The sequence below is a fragment of the Vigna unguiculata genome, chromosome 4 (genome assembly GCF_037176805.1).
Source record: "Vigna unguiculata cultivar grain cowpea cultivar isolate G323 ecotype 2 chromosome 4, ASM3717680v1, whole genome shotgun sequence".
NCBI lineage: Eukaryota > Viridiplantae > Streptophyta > Magnoliopsida > Fabales > Fabaceae > Vigna > Vigna unguiculata.
This window is the reverse complement of record NC_140795.1, coordinates 27,918,512-27,941,073: the sequence shown is the minus strand read 5'-3', so window position 1 is coordinate 27,941,073 and position 22,562 is coordinate 27,918,512. Positions and strand designations below refer to the sequence as shown.

Sequence of the window (22,562 nt, the reverse complement as noted above, 5' to 3'; positions counted from 1 at the left end):
TATGAGTCTAGGTCATAGAACTTGGTGGAACGTGTATTGGTTATAAATTATTTACTTTTACCTTGTTTCTAAGTTAAAGTGTAGAAAACTTAGTAATACATGGTTACCTTATTAATTAATTTTTTATTGGTTTATTTTTTGTTTTTTGTGTAGATATGCCTAGACCCAAGAGGATTAGGAACTTGCTAAAGTCAGTTCCAAGTACCCCTGAAATTGAACACATTTCATCCAGTTCAAAACATTCTGTGGGAAATTATGTGCAAGATACCTCTAGACAACCATCTACTCAACAAGGACAAGCAAGCATTCAACTAGGACAACCAACAACTCAACCTGGAGAGCAAGGAATTGAATCTGCAAATGCAACTTCTGAACTTGCACAACCACTTGAACCTTCACAACCAGCTTTTGAATCTTCACAGCCATCTTCAGAATTTTCACAGCCAACATCTCAATATAGTCAACCCAATTCTGAAGCTGAACCTGTAGTAATAATCCCCAAAAAAGGAAGACAATCAAACCATTATTGGTTTGTGGATGCTATAGGTAAATTTAATATTGTGTTAATGTTTTCAATTAATAAGTTCCAATTAATGTATTTGATTTTTACAGATGAAGATGGAGTTAGTAAAAATCTTAAGGTCAAGGTTAAGGATGCTCACAACTTGCCAAATGGATTGCGTGTGGTTGTGAATTATGATGATAAATATCAACCAATTGGAGAAGCATCTGGTCTTCTTGCTGGAGTGTGTGGGCAACTAGCAACAAATTGTATATTGTTCCCTATAAGTTTTGAAAGGTGGTCATCTGTGCCAGATACTTACAAGGACAAAGTGTGGGAAAGTCTAAAGGTAATTAAACTCTCTATTGTTATTTCTTCTATTAAATATAAATTATAAATATTGACTAACATTTGAATTCTTTGAAGCCTCGATTTTGTTTCAAGATAAATGAGGACTTGGCAAAAAGAGATGTTATGTCTAGAATTGGAAAACTATGGAGGGAGTACAGATGGAAGCTGTGGAATGAGTTTTATGACCCCCTTCTTAGTAGAAATGATCTCATCAAGAATGTTTCCGATGAGATTACCATGGATCAATGGGCTCTTTTTGTTGATTATCGTCTCAAGCCTTCAACAATGGTAAACAAATTGTAATTAGTATATTTACATACATTCTCAATTTAAATTTCCACAAAACTGATTTCCTTTTCATTTGGTAGGAAATGGGTAATAGAAATAGAGATATCAGGAAAAGGCAAACTATTCCTCACACGGGTGGTGCTATGTCTTTGTCAAGAAGAAGGGAAAATTTGGTATTTTTTTTTTTGATATTTTGTTCTCAATTTAGTAATATTCTAATGTTTGACTTAAATTATTTCCTTTGAATATTAGAAATTGGAGCTTGGTAAGAATATTGGGAGAGCTGAAATGTGGAAGGTGACTCATAAGAGAAAAAATGGCACCTATGTGAATGACGAGGCTATGGAGATTGGGGTAACTTTACTCATATCATTAAGTTGTTAAAATATGGATTATTAGATAACTGAATTTGGATGCTTTTCTGTTAATTAAGTTATGACAGCATGCTTTTCTATTGAGTTATGACAGCATGCTTTTCTTGAATCCATGAATTGATTTTGGGCTGTGCTGGATACATCTGAAATATTTCTGATTTTGGGCTGTGCTGTGGATACATCTGAAATATTCTACAGATGTTCAAGATTTGATTTTGTGTTGTGCTGGATTAATCCATGAATTGATTTCATAATGGCACATATGTAGCATTCAGGACCATCTTTGCATTGTCATTTTTCTGTTGTAAAACTCTGCATTTTTCTGCTGTAAAACTCTGCATCAGTTTTTGTCTGCAGTAACCACATCTGCCTGAGTTCTTTCAGCATATTCTTTTCCTATCCTTATTGCATGATGCATTTACATTACATCTGAAATATTTCTGCTTTGGTGGGAAGAGGAATGAACTGAAATTCAAAGAGATGAACAAATAAAAGCAAAAACTAAGTCTAGACCAAGCAAAAACGAATTTTCAAGTTTCCTCAGGCTAGGATCTTTTGGATCTGCAAAAGCAAAATCAGTACATAAATATGTTAAAAGTCATGAATTGAATTATGTTTGATGTTACTGAATTGCATTGTTTTTCTACTATCACAGATTGGTTTTATTGGCGCCATTTAGGTTTCATGCAAGTTCTGCTTTTAAACTCATTTTGCATTCAGTTTTAGCATGCTCATTACTGTCTCTTGGACAACTCATTAGAGAAGTTCAAAGGCACAGTGTCTCTCAGGACATTTGCCCCATCACATTTTGAGAATGGGTTGTGGAAACAGGGTGGGAACTGCGTTAGAACTAGGCCATTTAGGAGCAATGAGACCTAATTAGAGGGTCTTGATTTGGAGTGTTATATGATTCAATTGTAGTTTAGCATGCTCATGGTCTCTAATATTTATATTGCATTGAGAATATTAATTAGTGTAGATTGATACTCTAATTGAGAAGTAAGCAATGTGTCTGATTTGTCACAGTAAACCCACTAGAAAGCATACTTAATTAAAGACATTATTGCTTCAATAAATTTCTTACACACCTTTATCTTTTTCTTAATCAAACATCAAACATCTCGATGAGGGAAACCATGTTACTACTCACTACAACCTTCATTATATTCACTACCTACTGCTTCAAAGGAAACCATGTTACTACTCACTACAACATTAAACTATTACACCACAATTATTTGTCACTGCTTCTCTCAACAAAAACTTTACCATTTGGATCACTATGTTGGGATAACATATAGATAGCCTCTGATCAGTCTCAGATTCATGAACCCTATTATACTTTTTCATTCAATTAATCACTCTTCAAACTTTCTCGTATACGTGTCCTTATCCCTCATCAAACATCAAACATCAATTCATGTTATCGACTCATCCTCCATCGCATTTTGAGTTAATGTTGTGTTGGAGATAGAATAAATTGGAAAGTGAAAATTGATGAATTAAAGTTGAATTATTATTCCTATTTTTATGCAGGAAAAAATTGATGAATTGATGTTGAAAAATCCGGAAACTGCATCTGAAATATCTCCAAATGATCCTATTGGTGTCATATTTGGAAAAGAGCATCCAGGTCGGGTTAGAGGACTTTCGTATGGCGCGTGTCCTACTCTTGCTTTTCAGCAATCAACTAAAAGAATAAAAGGAATCAACTTTGCTTCACCTAATGTAGCTTCCCCACATGACAAAGACAAGTTTGTGAAGATTGAAAATGAACTTGCAACTGTCAAGAACCAAGTGCAAACATTGCTTGCCTATATTGCTTCTAAAGAAGATGTTCCAGAACATGTTGCTGCAATGGTTGCTGGTTTGGTATGTCCATTTATTAATGAGTTTTAATTTACATTAGTAAATTACTTAAACTTATTGTGTGGATCACATAATTTATTTCAGTTTCCCTTACTCATATATACTATATTATTTCTTCATTGCAGGCACCAAATCTTGAAAGTGGTGTGCCATCTCCGCATGAAATACTAGGATCAAGTGGTGGAAGCAAAACACCTTAGACTTAGGACTTTTAATCCGCATGAAATACTAGGATCAAGTGGTGGAAGCAAAACACCTTAGACTTAGGACTTTGAATGTTGTCTTTTTTTCTTAGATGCTTGAATATTTTGGAACTCTTAATATTGTCTTTTTTTTTTCCAAATGCTTGAATTGGTACTTTGATGTAGTTATGTTATATTGACAATGAATCAATTTAGTTTATCAATTTCTATTTGATATAATTTTTTATATATTTTAAATTATCATGAAAAAATAATTTTATCGAATTATGAAAGTATAAGAAATATTAAGAAAGAATAAATAATTAAATATTAAAATTACGTCATTTGATACATTTGATAATGACGTAATTAATCTCATAATAAATTGTAATTAATTAAACTGGTGACATTTAAAAATGTCATAATATAATGATAATAGTGTCATTTTAAAGCGTCGTTTTTCACATTATATTTGTCATCCAGTAAAAATATTACGTCAGCTTTAACTGACGCTTTTTGCCTCTTTAAACTGCCACTTTATACGTTGTATAAAATGACGGTTGTTGCGGCGGTTCATCTATAACCGCCGTATTATACTTTGTGACGGCAAGAATTACGACATTTCAGGAAACCGTCGCTTAAGTAAATAACGACAGTTAAAAATGACGTAAATTACAAAAATAAACGTCAGTATTTACATGTTTTTTTGTAGTGTATAAAGAGTGTTGACCGAATATAAATAATGTTTTTAATATCTTCAAATATATAAAATTCAACACTTTCTTCAATTACTTGCTTTTCTTTTGTTAGTGAAGAATGAATAGGAAGAGTTTGCATGTTCTTAATATTTAGAATGATTTAAAAAAATACCACCTTAAAAATATAATTTTATTTTTTAATTATATTAAAACCTATCTATTACATGACTTAAAAAACTCTATAAACATTAAATATAATTAAATTCAGTTTATCACCCAGATATATATAATTTAAATTAAATTTTTTTATCATATTAGAAAATAAAATAAAAGATAATTATTCATAAACTTTACCTACAAGGTGCATAATATCATAATAGAAACACGAAAACAAACTAAAACGTCCATTTTTTTTAATATTTATTGGGTATGTAGAAGTAGTAAATTAATAATTTAGAAAAATAAAATAAAATAATATCTATACTAAAAAAGAGAAGGGAAACCTCTAGAGAGAAGAAGAATAAAAGAGAATTGTTTGAAGTTAAGTTATCTATGCTAAGTTCTCGCATGAATATTATACGTATTCTTTTCATGTTTCTTCATTTATTTCCATTTCTTTTTTTTTTTTGAGAAAATTGAAGAAAAAAGTGGAAAGGTGACAAAAATATAGGTTATAAAGAGTGTTGACCGAATATAAATAATGTTTTTAATATCTTCAAATATATAAAATTCAACACTTTCTTCAATTAGTGACTTTTCTTTTGTTATTGAAGAATGAAAAGGTAGAGTCTGCATGTTCATAATATTTAGAATGATTTAAAAAATAACACCGTAAAAATATAATTTTATTTTTTAATTATATTAAAACCTATCTATTACATGACTTTAAAAAATATAAAAACATTAGATAGAATTAAATCCAGTTTATCACCCAGATATATATAATTTAAATTAAATATTTTTATTATATTGGAAAATAAAATAAAAGACAACTATTCATAAACTTTACCTACAAGGTGCAAAATATCATAATAGAAAAACGAAAAGAAACTAAAACGTCCATTTTTTTAATATTTATTGGGTATGTAGAAGTAGTAAATTAATAATTTAGAAAAATAAAATAAAATAATATCTATACTAAAAAAGAGAAGGGAAACCTCTAGAGAGAAGAAGAATAACAGAGAATTGTTTGAAGTTGAGTTATCTATGCTGAGTTCTCGCATGAATATTATTCATTTTCTTTTCATGTTTCTTCATTTATTTCCTTTTCTTTTCTTTTTTTGGAGAAAATTGAAGAAAAAAGTAGAAAGGTGACAAAAATATAGGTTATAAAGAGTGTTGACCGAATATAAATAATGTTTTTAATATCTTCAAATATATAAAATTCAACACTTTCTTCAATTACTTACTTTTCTTTTGTTATTAAAGAATGAATAGGTAGTCTGCATGTTCTAAATATTTAAAATGATTTAAAAAAAATAACACCTTAAGAATATAATTTTATTTTTTAATTATATTGAAACCTATCTATTACATGACTTTAAAAAATCTAAAAATATTACATAGAATTAAATTCGGTTTATCACCCATATATATAATTTAAATTAAATTATTTTATTATATTAGAAAATAAAATAAAAGATAATTGTACCACACCTAACCAAACTAGACCAAATAAGTAAACAGTGCATATCAAGGCAGCCAAGTATACAGCCTAGGCCGGCTTAGGCATAACCTATACCGGTCTTGACCTAAACTTCTAAAGGGACAACCTACACCAACGTAAGCCATCAAGACAAATAGCCGGCCTAGACCGACTACTCCAGCATATTCGCTAAGTTTAGAATCTAGGCCGACCACTCTAATGAACTCAACATAATGGAAATGTCCACATCCAATAAACCTTAAGGGCTTGGGTTTGGGCCCTGGTCCACTCACAAGCCCCACCTAGAGCCCAAGTCAAGGCCCAGCCCATGAAATGGTCAAACGTCATTAATGCTCTATAAATACACGTGGACCCCATCATTTAAAGGTACGCATTCATTAATCACTGATTTGACTCTCTAAGAGCTTTGACTTACTTGAGCTTCGGAGATTCTTCTACAGGTAACCCCTCCTGGGTTCAAGTTCACATATATCGACCGGGAAGAGGCCAACTGAAGAGATAGCGGACTACATGGTAAGGTGACGCTTGTGCCTAACCTTTTGTTTGTTCTCTGCAGGAACAATAACTATTCATAAACTTTACCTACAAGGTGCAAAATATCATAATAGAAACACGAAAACAAACTAAAATGTCCATTTTTTTAATATTTATTGGGTATGTAGAAGTAGTAAATTAATAATTTAGAAAAATAAAATAAAATAATATCTATACTAGAAAAGAGAAGGGAAACCTCTAGAGAGAAGAAGAATAACAGAGAATTGTTTGAAGTTGAGTTATCTATGCTCAGTTCTCGCATGAATATTATTCATTTTCTTTTCATGTTTCTTCATTTATTTCGTTTTCTTTTCTTTTTTTGGAGAAAGTTGAAGAAAACAGTAGAAAGGTGACAAAAATATAGGTTATAAAGAGTGTTGACCGAATATAAATAATGTTTTTAATATCTTCAGATATATAAAATTCAACACTTTCTTCAATTTTGTTTTTCTTTTGTTACTGAAGAATTAATAGGTAGAGTCTGCATGTCCTAAATATTTAGAATGATTTAATAAAATAACACCTTAAAAATATAATTTTATTTTTTAATTATATTGAAACGTATCTATTACATGACTTTAAAATATCTAAAAATATTACATAGAATTAAATTCGGTTTATCACCCATATATATGTATATAATTTAAATTAAATTTTTTTATCATATTAGAAAATAAAGTAAAAGATAATTATTCATAAACTTTACCTACAAGGTGCATAATATCATAATAGAAACACAAAAACAAACTAAAATGTCCATTTTTTTTAATATTTATTGGGTATGTAGAAGTAGTAAATTAATAATTTAGAAAAATAAAATAAAATAATATCCATACTAAAAAAGAGAAGGGAAACCTCTAGAGAGAAGAAGAATAAAAGAGAATTGTTTGAAGTTGAGTTATCTATGCTAAGTTCTCGCATGACAATTATTCATATTCTTTTCATGTTTCTTCATTTATTTCCATTTCTTTTTTTTTTTGAGAAAATTGAAGAAAAAAGTGGAAAGTTGACAAAAATATAGGTTATAAAGAGTGTTGACCGAATATAAATAATATTTTTAATATCTTCAAATATATAAAATTCAACACTTTCTTCAATTACATGCTTTTGTTTTGTTACTAAAGAATAATAGGTAGAGTCTGCATATTCTTAATATTTAGAATGATTTTAAAAAATAACACCTTAAAAATATAATTTTATTTTTTAATTATATTAAAACCTATTTATTACATAACTTTAAAAAATATAAAAACATTAGATATAATTAAATCCAGTTTATCACCCAGATATATATAATTTAAATTAAATTTTTTTATTATATTGGAGAATAAAATAAAAGATAACTATTCATAAACTTTACCTACAAGGTGCAAAATATCATAATAGAAAAACGAAAAGAAACTAAAACGTCCATTTTTTTAATATTTATTGGGTATGTAGAAGTAGTAAATTAACAATTTTGAAAAATAAAATAAAATAATATCTATACTAAAAAAGAGAAGGGAAACCTCTAGAGAGAAGAAGAATAACAGAGAATTGTTTGAAGTTGAGTTATCTATGCTGAGTTCTCGCATGAATATTATTCATTTTCTTTTCATGTTTCTACACTTATTTCCTTTTCTTTTCTTTTTTTGGAAGAAATTGAAGAACACCGTAGAAAGGTGACAAAAATATAGGTTATAAAGAGTGTTGGCCGAATATAAATAGTGTTTTTAATATCTTCAAATATATAAAATTCAACACTTTCTTCAATTACATGCTTTTGTTTTGTTACTAAAGAATGAATAGGTAGAGTCTGCATATTCTTAATATTTAGAATGATTTTAAAAAATAACACCTTAAAAATATAATTTTATTTTTTAATTATATTAAAACCTATTTATTACATGACTTTAAAAAATATAAAAACATTAGATATAATTAAATCCAGTTTATCACCCAGATATATATAATTTAAATTAAATTTTTTTATTATATTGGAGAATAAAATAAAAGATAACTATTCATAAACTTTACCTACAAGGTGCAAAATATCATAATAGAAAAACGAAAAGAAACTAAAACGTCCATTTTTTTAATATTTATTGGGTATGTAGAAGTAGTAAATTAACAATTTCGAAAAATAAAATAAAATAATATCTATACTAAAAAAGAGAAGGGAAACCTTTAGAGAGAAGAAGAATAACAGAGAATTGTTTGAAGTTGAGTTATCTATGCTGAGTTCTCGCATGAATATTATTCATTTTCTTTTCATGTTTCTTCATTTATTTTCTTTTCTTTTCTTTTTTTGGAGAAAGTTGAAGAAAACAGTAGAAAGGTGACAAAAATATAGGTTATAAAGAGTGTTGACCGCATATAAATAATGTTTTTAATATCTTCAAATATATAAAATTCAACACTTTCTTCAATTACATGCTTTTGTTTTGTTACTAAAGAATAATAGGTAGAGTCTGCATATTCTTAATATTTAGAATGATTTTAAAAAATAACACCTTAAAAATATAATTTTATTTTTTAATTATATTAAAACCTATTTATTACATAACTTTAAAAAATATAAAAACATTAGATATAATTAAATCCAGTTTATCACCCAGATATATATAATTTAAATTAAATTTTTTTATTATATTGGAGAATAAAATAAAAGATAACTATTCATAAACTTTACCTACAAGGTGCAAAATATCATAATAGAAAAACGAAAAGAAACTAAAACGTCCATTTTTTTAATATTTATTGGGTATGTAGAAGTAGTAAATTAACAATTTTGAAAAATAAAATAAAATAATATCTATACTAAAAAAGAGAAGGGAAACCTCTAGAGAGAAGAAGAATAACAGAGAATTGTTTGAAGTTGAGTTATCTATGCTCAGTTCTCGCATGAATATTATTCATTTTCTTTTCATGTTTCTTCATTTATTTCCTTTTTTTTTTCTTTTTTGGAGAAAATTGAAGAAAATAATTCCATGCGTTGTGTTTGATGAATTTGCTTCTCATCAGCGGACCAAATGCATAATAAAGCACTATGAACGAGCTTCCTTGTCAAACATGGAATTGGTGTATTTGATTCACATGCTTATCCTCTTGTTCCTGTAAAATAACATCACAAACTGTAGAAGAAAAAACATTGAGAAATAAACTTTCCATCATATTTTTCTCCCCTTCCATTTCTCTTTTCTTCATTTTCCATTCCTGCTGCAGTTTTATTACTTGTTTTTCTATTTTCTCATTCAGTCTATGTTGATCCTTACCGACTTATCTTGGTGTCATAATTTTCAACTTCTTTTTATGTCCCACATGCCTCAAATAAAGGGAACGTTAGAGATTGGGTGTTTTAAAATGAAGACAGGCCCATGGGAGCAATATCTCGTAATACTTTTTTCACACATTGTCATGTACTGAATTTGATCCATGCTTGATTCGACTGAAAGGTTGTTGGTAACTGGAGTTTCTCCACCAATCTTTGGCTCACAACATTGTTGTCGCTTCCGTAATCGAATGCAAGTAAACATGGGTGGCCTTCGACTAAACACCTTGAATAATAAACTTCCAATCTTATTCCAAATCTAGATAGTCAGGCTCTGAATACCAAATGATGTGAATCCAAAGGGTTGGATTCGTTTTACTGATCTATCAGGGTGGAATTCTAATAAGAAGGAAACTTGAGAAATTCTTTAAAACGAGACAATGGAAACATATAAGAAGATGGAGCGGAAATTGATAGACATCGCACTTCCAAGAATGGAAGATAAGACTAAGAGTTCAAACACACAAAGGGATAAAGGACCTTTGATAAAACTCAGGGATTCTTGAATCACTCAAGAACTTAGGAGAATCACTCTCGCTAAGATAGAAGAGATAAAACTCTTATATTTTCTGAATAAAACTCAACTTGCTTTCATTGATGAAAATGGTTCATCTTATATAGGAGCTTTAACCATTATAATTATAAAAGACACATAAATTTCAATTACAACCCACTTAAGGCTATTAATGAACCACTCAAGCTAATAATGATCTACTACTTAATTGTTGATTGTAACTGAAATGAAGGCTACCAATGTCATCCACAAACTTTTAGCAAAGGTCCTCTTGATCTTCCAAAGGCTGGTTCTTCAGTTGGCATGTGGATCCTTATTACAACTTGAAAATAAAGAAAAACTAAAGCCCATTAATTGGTTAAGCCAAAACACAATTTGGTCAGCCAATTATACAAAGCATTGGGCCGTTACTTAAGTGAAAGAAACTGCATCAACATGGCGCATTACTGATGGCTTCTTCTTGTCTCCTAATCTATTATTTACATGCAAAATGTCCTAGGCTAGGTCTTTACATCTTCCTTGGCCCATGTGAAGTTTATCTTGGGCCTTGCATGCGCATTTAAGGCCCATTCCTCTTGTATTCTCCTAGCCATGGCTCTTGTTGTAGGTCCCTTGGCTCAAGGCATCTCATCATCCCCTCCCTCTTGAGAAGGATTTGTCCTCAAATCTATAGTCTCTGCCTTATCATCTGTACCACCTGCAAAAGGTATTAAGTCAGCAACATTAAAGGTGGCATGCACATCATAGCCTTCAGGCAACTCTAGCCTATACGCATTATCATTTACTCTTTTCAGCACTTTAAAGGACCATCACCTCGAGGACTAAGTTTAGACTTCCTTTGCTTAGGAAATCTATCTTTTCTAAGGTGTAGCCACACCCAATCCCCTTCTTCAAAAATCATTTCCCTCTTCCCCTTATTGTTGTACTTAGCATACCTCTCTGTTTGTTGCTGGATTTGGCTTTTAATCTTTTCATGCATTTTTTTAACAAAATTAGATTTTGCCACCCCTTCTTTATGAATAAAATCAAAAGATGTAGGAAGTGGTAGCAAGTCCATGGGAGTGAGAGGATTAAAGCCATAAACAACTTCAAATGGAGAGATTTTAGTAGTCCTATGAACTACTCTATTGTAGGTAAACTCAATATGGGGAAGGCATTCATCCCAAGATTTGTGGATCCCTTTCAAAATTGCCCTTAACATAGTACACAGAGACCTATTAACAACTTCAGTTTGCCCATCAGTTTGTGGGTGACATGAAGTAGAGAAATTAAGCTTAGTTCCTAACCTTGACCAAAGTGTTTTCCAAAAGTGGCTAAGGAACTTGGTGTCTCTATCAGAAACTATGGTGCGGGGTATACCATGAAGCTTGACCACATCTTTAAAGAAAAGCCTAGCAATGTTGCTAGCATCATCCACTTTGTGGCAGGGTATAAAGTGTGTCATTTTGCTAAAACGATCTACCACCACAAAAATGGAATCAAAACCCCTTTGTGTGCTTGGGAGTCCTAAGACAAAATCCATACTTATATCTTCCCAAGGGGCTGAAGCAACAGGCAAAGGGGTGTATAATCCATGAGTCATTGTTTTAGACTTAGATTGTAAGCATGAAATACATCTATTACAATGCCTTTGGACATCCTTCCTCATATGGGGCCAAAAGAATTTCTCTTTTAAAAGACCTAGGGTTTTTTCTACCCCAAAATGACCCACTAATCCCCCTTAATGTGTTTCTTGAACAATGAGTTTTCTTTGTGAACCTTTGGGGAATACAAATTTTTCCTTCTTTAAACAAATACCCCTCATTCACATAGAAACCTCCTTGAGGTCTTTCCATACATTCAACATAAGTAGAGGAAAACTCAGAATCTTGATTATACATTTCTGGAATGTAATCAAATCCAAGAATTTGGACTCCTAATTTTGAAAACAAGGTGTGCCTTCTAGACAAGGCATCAGCCACCACATTACTTTTGCCCTTCTTGTACTTTATCACATAAGGAAATTGTTCCAAGAATTCCATCCACTTAGCATGTCTTTTATTCAGCTTATGTTGGCCCTTCAAATATTTTAGCGACTCATGGTCACTATGAATGACAAACTCTTTGGACACAAGGTAGTGTTCCCAAGTTTGAAGGGCCCTAACTAAGGCATACAATTCCTTATCATAGGTAGGATAGTTGAGGGAGGCACCATGAAGTTTTTCACTGAAATAAGCAATTGGGTGCCCTCCTTGCAACAACATAGCACCTATTCCTACACCGGATGCATCACACTCTAGCTCAAAGGTTTTTGAAAAGTTTGGTAAAGCTAGAATAGGTGCATTGGTGAGATTTTCCTTGAGTTGCTGAAAAGCAGACTCTTGTTTTTCACCCCAATTAAAAGATACATCTTTCTTGATAAGTTCATTGAGGGGTGAAGCCAAAGTAGAGAAGTTAGGAACAAACCTCCTATAAAAGCTTGCCAAACCATGGAAGCTCCTAACCTCTCCAACATTTTTAGGAGTAGGCCATTCTTGGATAGCCTTTATTTTTGTAGGGTCAACATGGACCCCATTTTTGTTTACAACAAAACCTAAGAAAACTACACTATCTACATAAAAAGTACATTTCTCTTTATTAGCAAACAAACTATTTACCCTAAGGATGGTAAGGACAGACCTCAGATGGTCTATGTGCTCATGCAAGCTCTTGCTATAAATCAAGATATCATCAAAATAGACAACCACAAACTTTCCTATGCACTCTGTAAGGACATGGTTCATTAGCCTCATGAATGTGCTAGGTGCATTAGTAAGCCCAAAGGGCATCACCAACCACTCATATAGTCTAAATTTGGTCTTAAAAGCGATTTTCCACTCATCACCTTCTTTGATTCTTATTTGGTGATAACCACTCTTTAGATCAATTTTAGAAAACATGAGGGACCCATGCAACTCATCAAGCATGTCATCAAGCCTAGGGATTGAATGCCTATATTTAATGGTGATGTTATTTATGGCTCTAGAATCACAACACATTCTCCATTTCCCATCGTTTTTAGGTACTAACAAAATAGGCACATCACAAGGGCTAAGGCTCTTTTGAACCCAACCCTTCTCCAACAACTCTTGGACTTGAGACTCTATCTCCTTTGTTTCTTGAGGATTTGTCCTATAGGCTGGTGTATTTGGTAGACTAGCCCCAGGCACTAAATCTATTTGATGTTCAATTCCTCTAAAGGGAGGAAGCCCAATAGGCCCTTCCTTAGGGAATATATCCTCAAACTCTTTCAAAAGATTTTCAATTTTAGGAGGTAGATTCTTAAGCTCAAGAACTGTGGCAGTACATGTGAGTGTTCCTTTACACAACAAGAGGCATGAAGATTGTTCATCATTGAGAACTTGGTTCAAAGATTTTATAGTCAAAATGTTCTCATGTTGAATGATCTTAGGAGAAGGAACACCAATCTCTCCCACCTCAGATTCATCTTTAGTTACTTTTTTGGGAGAGAGGGAGGACTTTTTTTTTATCCTCTTTTCTCTCCTTTTCCAACTTCTTTCTCATTTGGATTTGATCCTCTACCACTTCGGATGGTGATAAAGGACGCAAGACAAATTTTCTATCCTTGTGAGTGAAGGTGATTTCATTGGTAAGACCATTATGCATCGTTTTCTAATCAAATTTCCAAGGTCTTCCCAATAAAACATGGCAAGCTTCCATAGGTACTACATCACATAGCACACTATCTTCATATTTCCCTATGGATAACTTGACCTTCACTTGATGTTGGACTGTCAAATCCCCACTTTCATTAAGCCAATGCAATTTGTAAGGTTGTGGATGGGGAATGATACTCAAAGCCAACTTATCAACCAACCTTGTACTACAACAATTACAACATGAACCACTATCAACAATGAGAGAACAAGTGTTTTCTAAAATTTTACATCTTGTATGAAAGATGTTCTCTCTTTGTGTTGGCTCTTTTGGAATGGGTTGGTTGCTAAGAAGTCTTCTAATCATTAGAAGGTCTCCTTCACAAGGATAGGCAATTTCCTTAGACTCATCATTAGACTCCTCACTAGAAGTCTCACTCTCACTTTCTTGCTCATCTTGGCTACTATAGTGGTCAACACACCTTAAGATCATGGTCTTTTTGGTGGGGCATTGAGATGCAACATGACCTCTACCAAGACACTTGAAACATTTGATTTCACTAGTGCGAGTGTGTGAAGATGTGCCTTCCCTTGGTTTCTCCTTTTCCTTGAAACTTTTGGAGGGTTCCTCTTTGACTTGCTTACCCTCCCTCTTGAATTCTTTCTTGGTATAAGAGTTAGAGTAGTCATTTCGAAAATTTTTTCTTAGAATTTGTTGCTCTACATTTATGCAAAGTTGAACCAAGTCATTTAAGTCTTGGTAGGGCAACAATTCTACTCTATCTCTTATCTCAAGACTTAAGCCACTAAGAAACCTTGCAACGGTGGTATCCTCGGACTCCCTAATCCCAGCCTTCATCATATATAACTCCATCTTTTGTCTATATTCTTCCACTTTCATTTTATTTTGATGGAGTCTTTGGAGCTTATCCATTAGCTCTCTATGATAATAGGAGGGAATATGTCTTCTCCTAAGGGCTCCTTTGAGGTCATTCCAATATTTGACCTCGGGACTTTGACTGATTCTCCTATCTCTTTCGAGGGCAGTCCACCAATACATAGCATTGCCCTGGAAGCTAAGGGTAGCTAAGGGTACTTTCCTTTCCTCACTTATTTGATGGCAAGCAAAGAGTTGCTCAACCTTCATTTCCCAATCAAGATAAGCTTCAACATCATCTTTCCCATAAAAGTGAGGAAGGTCTATTCTAATGGCTCTTGGTTCCTTAGGCTCTCTTCTTTCTCTTCTTAGAGGAAGAGGAGGTTGATAGAAGTTGTCAACTAGTCTACTATCTTCTTCATAGTGTGTGACTAGTGTTGGAGTGTGGGAGTACAAATGTTGACTCCTATTACTCATCCTCTCATGCAACCTTTCCATATTTCTTATTCCCCTCCTCTCTTCATCTAAAAGTTGATGAAACCTATCTCTTTCTTGTTTTTCCCTTTCCCTTACAATTATTTCATCTTCCTTCCAACGTAGTAGTGCTCTCAAATGAAAGGCAATTTGTTTCAAACTTATTTCTTCTTCATTTGAAGCACTTATACATTGAGAAGGAGGTTGAGACATTTTTTTTAGAAGACTTTGGTCTTTAAAAGAAAATTTCAAAGAAGTAGATAGCAAAAGCTTTTAGTTCTCCTCCAGGAAAGAGAGGTGAATCACTTGGATTGCTTACATACCAAGTCTTTCCTAGCCAAGGGAACTTGAAACTTTTGTACAAAACTTCTTAAATGAAATTAATTCAAAGACTAAGTTGACACACACTAAACTATCAAACAAGAAAATTAAAAACAAGAAAGATTATAAGCTATATGCGGCCTAAGTTTTGGTAGAAGTAGAAGGTAGTTGGAACCTTCAAACTTCACCACTAAAAGCGCTGCACTAATGTATAGAAGAGGTTCTAGTTAGGAGATGAGATTGAGTACCTAAGACTCCCCCAAGACACCTAACTAGACCATGAACATAAGAAGGAAAGCACTACAATTTTATAACTCATTTTGAATACAATCAAAGTGCACAAAATGTAAAAGGTCTTCTTGGCTTTGTCTTCTTGGCTTGGTCCTCACAAGTGCTTCACTCTTGCACTTCCTCTTGATCTCACCAAAGAGGATTCTCTTTCGGGACTAGGTACTCCACCTCCTAGGATGCTACCTTAGCAAAATTAGATCACCTCCAAAAAGAAGTATGCACCAAATATAGAAACCAAACCAAAAGAGGTCAAGAAATAAAGCAAGAAAAGCACAAAATTATAATTGCTAAACCAAAAGTGAATAATGCCATGACAAACTCAAAGGATTACTAAAGAAATGACAAACTAGAAATAAGGTAAAGAAACAAGATAAGCACTCAAATGAATTACCTAATGAATGGCACTAGAATGGATGAAAAACAACCAAAATAAGCTAGAAAACTGCACTGAAATTTGATTTTTCACTCACTGCCAGTCCAAAAACGTGAATTCAGGCCTCTGCTTCATATATTTTTCATTTTTTCATTTCTCAACATTTTTCAATGATTCTTTTTTTCACCGGCCAAATTTTTATGATAAATCAAATACAATTTTTTATGTCATAGCTAAAAGAGGCAAAAATTAGATTTGGATTTGCACCGGCCAAATTTTTATGATAAATCAAATACAAACAGTGTGCAGTCAGACAGAAACTGGAACAACAGTAAAATGCAACAAAATAAGGCTCTCAAACTCAAGTGATGGTAGTGATTCTAGTGTACTTCTTTTGCCACTTTCTTTTGATCTTTTCTTTTGATTCTTTTTGGCACTTGCTTGTATTCTTTTTGTGCTCTTTTTCTTTCTTTTTATAGCTCTTACAGCAGCTAGTTTCCACCACAAAACAAAATCACCACCACACTATGCTTGATCATTTGCATTTTAATGGAAACAAAAAGCACAAAGGAGAAGGAAACTTAAAGGAATCAAAAGAAGATAATGAAAAACAATGAAACACAATGGAAATTGACTCTAAGACATTGCTAAGATCTAAATAGCAATCTGAACTCAAAAAATAGAAATGAAAAAGCACCAAAGCACAATTAATTGAAAGGAAATTTAGTGTGGTTTATGGTGATGTTAAGCAAGCACAAGGAAAATTCCCACTGGACATTAAGATAACTAAGGTTATCTAGATGTGAAGGTTCATTTCCAAGGCTCAAAGAGAGAAGAGAGTGTTAATTTTTAAGGATTAAAAACTGCACTCAAATCTGAAACAGAATTCAACAACACATCACCAACAAATTCAAAGAAAATTAAAAGCTAAACATGGAATTAATGACATATATGGACTAAACATGACTCTAGACAAAACATATGGATCTTAAAATCAAAATAAACTCAAGAACAAGAGAATGAACTGAACAAAAAACAACAAATACTAAATTAAAATGAAAAGTAAACGGTAGAAACCAAATAGAACACCTAAAGCACACAAAGATGGTTCAAGATGAAGCAAATGAAGATGAACCAAAGTAAAAAGACATTAATACTCAAAATAAAATGAACAAAAACAGCAAGACAAGTAGGAGAAGTGATGAACAACACGGAATTGAAAGAAAAATGGAGAAGAAGCACTTAACTCACTAAAACCAAGGCTCATGATACCACATGATGGCTTCTTCTTGTCTCTATTGAAGCTTGCATGAAGAATTGAGGCTCCATGGATGGTGTTGGATGCGGAAGCATGAAGGAAAGAAGCTTAAAGTGTTTGGTTTGGTGTAGGTGAAAGGATTCTTAAGAGAGGTGAGGCCAACTCCTAAGGAAGAAGACTAGAGTAAACTAGAGAAGAGTTTACTCTAAGGTGAGCTCAAAAGCGATTTATGCACAAATTTGGGCAGCAATTCATTACTCAATTTCAAGCTGAAAAATACATCTCCTAAGCCTTCTATTTATAGGCTAAAATGAGACCTAGGAGTCTCCAAAAAGTGGAGGGAAAAAGGAGTCTAGAAAGTTGAATTTTTGAGCCAAAAATGAGCATGTGGGAGGTATGACCTGCCACCTAAGCAAGTCACACTTGTCTTGCCATGGGAAGCTAACTCTCATCCTTGGAGAGGAAGTTTGAGAAACTTCTAGGCTTTTCTAGAGTAGACACACTACTCTTGGCCCATTTGGCCCAATTTCCCTTTTTGGTCCAAAATTACTTCTAAAGCCCAATTTCCTCTAAGGCCCAATACATGGCCCAAAAAAAACCCTATTCTACTGGGCCCAAAATACAAAGTCCAAAATAAAATCCTAATCTATTATTTACAAGCAAAATGTCCTTGCTATCTTAATGTCCATTGGGGATTTCACTTATCTTTCTTAATCAACTCACACCATATTCAATTATCTTGAAAAGGAACAACATAATCCTTCATCAAAAAGAGATAAAACTCTTTTTGATGTGAATCCAGAGGGTTGCATTCGTTTTACTGATCTATCAAGGTTGGAATTCTAATAAGAAGGAAACTTGAGAAATTATTTAAAACGAGAAAATGGAAACATATAAGAAGATGGAGCGAAAATTGATAGACATCACACTTCCAAAAAGGGAAGATAAGACTAAGAGTTCAAACACACAAAGGGATAAAGGACCTTTGGTAAAACTCAAGGATTCTTGAATCACTCAAGAACTTAGGAGAATCACTCTCACTAAGATAGAAGAGATAAAAATCTTATATTTTCTTAATATAACTCAACTTGCGTTCATTGATGAAAATGGTTCACCTTATATAGGAGCTTTAACCATTAGAATTATAAAAGACACATAAATTTCAATTACAACCCACTTAAGGTTAGTAATGATCCACTCAACCTTATAATGATCCACTACTTAATTGTTGATTGTAATTGAAATTAACGCTACCAAAAGTCATCCACAAACTTTTAGGAAAGGTCCTCTTGATGTGACCCCAACAAGCCCAAGCTCAAGTGCATCAACAAGCCCAAGCCCATATCAAGGCCCAATCACTAGAAGCATGATGAGAAAGATTCACATAGGCCTCTCACAAGATGATCAAGTCAATCATGGGCTTTTTACATTATTTACATGGGCTAAAGAAATCTCTAAAATATGAGATGATGCATGAAGGAAGTAGTATAGATTTAAATTGGGCCATTGTTTAGGCTTTGCTTTCAATAAAAGCTAGAACACTTGTTGGGATCATTTGGGTCGAGCCCAATGTGCTACCATTGGCCGAGAGTTACTAGAGTGGCTTTCCTTTTGGATGCAAGCAAAGCATGAACTAAGCAAGGAGCATGTGATGGAAGCATGGTGCGTGTGACTTGGGCAAGGAGAGTGTGATATGCCACTTGGCACCATCTAGACTCATCTACTACATCACATGGTCTATAATCAAGCTTCTTCTCCAAGCTACATTTGCATTTCATCTTTGTTGCATTTTCTTTTCATTTGGTCGGCCATGTGCCTATAAATAGAGCCACTCAAATATTGTAATGGTTACTCTTGAATTGCTAATAGATGCTAGTGTTTGAGATCACTCCACACTTCTATTAATTTGAGAGCACACATGGCTAACCTTCTCCTTCATCTCCTCTAGCCACCTTCCATACCATAGCTCCACTTCTACTCTTCATCTTCACCAAATTCACCATTTCCGAGAGCAACCTTTCTCTAATTCTCCAAATTCCGCTGCACTTCATCTTCTCCTCAACATTCTCCATGGATTTCCTCCCTCTCCTACTCCAAGGACGTCCATCACCTCTTGATCTTCCAAAGACTGGTTCTTCAGTTGCCATGTGGACCCTTATTACAACTTGAAAATAAAGCAAAACTAAAGCCCATAAATTGGTTAAGACAAAATACAATTTGGTCAGCAAATTATACAAAGCATTGGGCCCTTATTTAAGTTAAAGAAACTGCATCAACAAGGCGCATTACTCATCCTCCTTTTGGCCCATATGCAATTCACGTCACATCCTCCTTCTTCGATAGGATTTGTCCCGAATCTTAAGACTTTATTTTTCTAGTACTTTTAATATAATTTTATTATATTCTCGTGAAGGACTTTGTTTTTCCACAACTTGAAACTAATTCTCTTCCCCTAGGATCAAATTCAACTTGAATATATTCATCTTTGTTCCTTTCCAATGGTTGTAATCCGTGGTGAACTTTTCTTGCCAACACTACCCCCACCTTGATATGTAACAATAAATAATTCCATGCGTCGTGTTTGACGAATTTGCTTCTCATCAGCAGACCAAATGCATAATAAAGCACTATGAACGAGCTTCCTTGTCAAACATGGAAGTTGGTGTATTTCATTCACATGCTTATCCTTTTGTTCCAGTAAAATGACATCACAAACTGTAGAAGAAAAAACATTGAGAAACAAACTTTCCATCATATTTTTCTCCACTTCCATTTCTCTTTTCTTCATTTTCACTTCCTGCTGCAGTTTTATTACTTCTTTTTCTATTTTCTCCTTCAGTCTATGTTGATCCTTTCCGACTTATCTTGGTGTCATAATTTTCAACTTCTTTTTATGTCCCCCATGCCTTAAATAAAGGGAACGTTCATCAAGATTGAGTGTTTTAAAACGAAGCCAGGCCCATCCCAATAGAAGATGACAAGAGTCCATGGGAGCAATATCACATAATACTTCTTTCACACATTGTCATGTACTGAATTTGATCCATGCTTGATTCGAATGAAAGGTTGTTGGTAACTGGAGTTTCTCCACCAATCTTTGGCTCACAACATTCTTGTCGCTTCCGTAATCAAATGCAAGTAAACATGGGTAGCCTTCGATTAAACACCTTGTATAATAGACTTCCATTCCTATTCCAAATCTAAATAGCCAGGTTCTGAATACCAAATGATGTGAATCCAGAGGGTTGGATTCGTTTTACTGATCTATTAAGGTTGGATTCTAATAAGAAGGAAAAGTGAGAAATTATCTAAAATTAGAAAATGGAAACATATAAGAAGATGGAGCGAAAATTGATAGACATCACACTTCCAAGAATGGAAGATAAGACTAAGAGTTCAAACACACAAAGGGATAAAGGACCTTTGATAAAACTCAGGGATTCTTGAATCACTCAAGAACTTTGGAGCATCACTCTCACTAAGATAGAAGAGATAAAACTCTTATATTTTCTGAATAAAACTCAACTTGCTTTCATTGATGAAAATGGTTCATCTTATATACGCTTTTTAACCATTAGAATTATAAAAGACACATAAATTTCAATTACAACCCACTTAAGGCTAGTAATAATCCACTCAAGCTAATCATGATCCACTACATAATTGTTGATTGTAACTGAAATTAAGGCTACCAAAAGTCATCCACAAACTTTCAGCAAAGGTCCTCTTGATCTTCCAAAGGCTGGTTCTTCAGTTGGCATGTGGACCCTTATTACAACTTGAAAATAAAGCAAAACTGAAGCCCATTAATTGGTTAAGCCAAAACACAATTTGGTCAACCCATTATACAAAGCATTGGGCCCTTATTTAAGTGAAAGAAACTGTATCAACATGGTGCATTACTCATCCTCCTTTTGGCCCATATGTAGTTCACGTCACACTCTCCTTCTTCGATAGGATTCGTCCCGAATCTTAAGACTTTATTTTTCTAGTAGTTTTAATTTAATTTTATTATATTCTCGTGAAGGACTTTGTTTTTCCCCAACTTGAAACTAATTCTCTTCCCCAGGATCAAATTCAACTTGAATATATTCATCTTTGTTCGTTTCCAATGGTTGCAATCCGTGGAGCACTTTTCTTGCCTACACTAACCCCACCTTGATATGAACAATAAATAATTCCATGCGTTGTGTTTGACGAATTTTCTTCTCATCAGCGGACCAAATGCATAATAAAGCACTATAAACGAGCCTCCTTCTCAAACATGGAAGTTGGTGTATTTCATTCACATGCTTATCCTTTTGTTCCAGTAAAATGACATCACAAACTGTAGAAGAAAAAACATTGAGAAATAAACTTTCCATCATATTTTTCTCCACTTCCATTTCTCTTTTCTTCCTTTTCCCTTCCTGCTGCAGTTTTATTACTTCTTTTTCTATTTTTCCTTTAGTCTATGTTGATCCTTTCCGACTTATATTGGTGTCATAATTTTCAACTTCTTTTTATGTCCCTCATGCCTCAAATAAAGCGAACGTTCATCAAGATTGAGTGTTTTAAAATGAAGCCAGGCCCATCCCAAAAGAAGATGACAAGAGTCCATGGGAGCAATATCACATAATACTTCTTTCTCACATTGTCATGTACTAAATTTGATCCATGCTTGATTCGAATGAAAGGTTGTTGGTAACTAGAGTTTCTCCACCAATCTTTGGCTCACAACATTGTTGTCGCTTCCGTAATCGAATGCAAGTAAAAATGGGTGGCCTTCGATTAAACACCTTGAATAATAAACTTACATTCCTATTCCAAATCTGGATAGCCATGCTCTGAATACCAAATGATATGAATCCAGAGGGTTGGATTCGTTTTACTGATCTAACAAGGTTGGAATTCTAATAAGAAGGAAACTTGAGAAATTATTTAAAACGAGAAAATGGAAACATATAAGAAGATGGAGTGGAAATTGATAGACATCACACTTCCAAGAATGGAATATTAGACTAAGAGTTCAAACACACAAAGGGATAAAGGAACTTTGATAAAAA

At 33.2% G+C, this 22,562-nt stretch overlaps 1 protein-coding gene across 1 annotated transcript; it reads left to right on the top strand.

Annotated features, from left to right (window-relative positions):
- The first annotated feature begins 155 nt into the window (after nt 1-155).
- LOC114180591 (uncharacterized) lies at nt 156-3,605 on the top strand. Its single transcript, XM_028066905.2, has 7 exons — nt 156-546; nt 613-851; nt 929-1,141; nt 1,222-1,314; nt 1,394-1,495; nt 3,052-3,387; nt 3,510-3,605. Exons 1-7 carry the CDS (start codon nt 156-158, stop codon nt 3,582-3,584), a joined length of 1,449 nt encoding a protein of 482 aa, XP_027922706.2. The 3' UTR covers nt 3,585-3,605.
- The last annotated feature ends 18,957 nt before the right edge of the window (nt 3,606-22,562 follow it).

What these genes read in the sequence shown, in the direction of transcription:
- LOC114180591 (XM_028066905.2), top strand. Translation starts at nt 156, where the DNA reads ATGCCTAGACCCAAGAGGATTAGGAACTTGCTAAAGTCAGTTCCAAGT. An exon ending in GTCTCAAGCCTTCAACAATG is followed by an intron (nt 1,142 to 1,221) that starts GTAAACAAATTG and finishes TTCATTTGGTAG; the next exon opens with GAAATGGGTAATAGAAATAG. An exon ending in CTGCAATGGTTGCTGGTTTG is followed by an intron (nt 3,388 to 3,509) that starts GTATGTCCATTT and finishes TCTTCATTGCAG; the next exon opens with GCACCAAATCTTGAAAGTGG.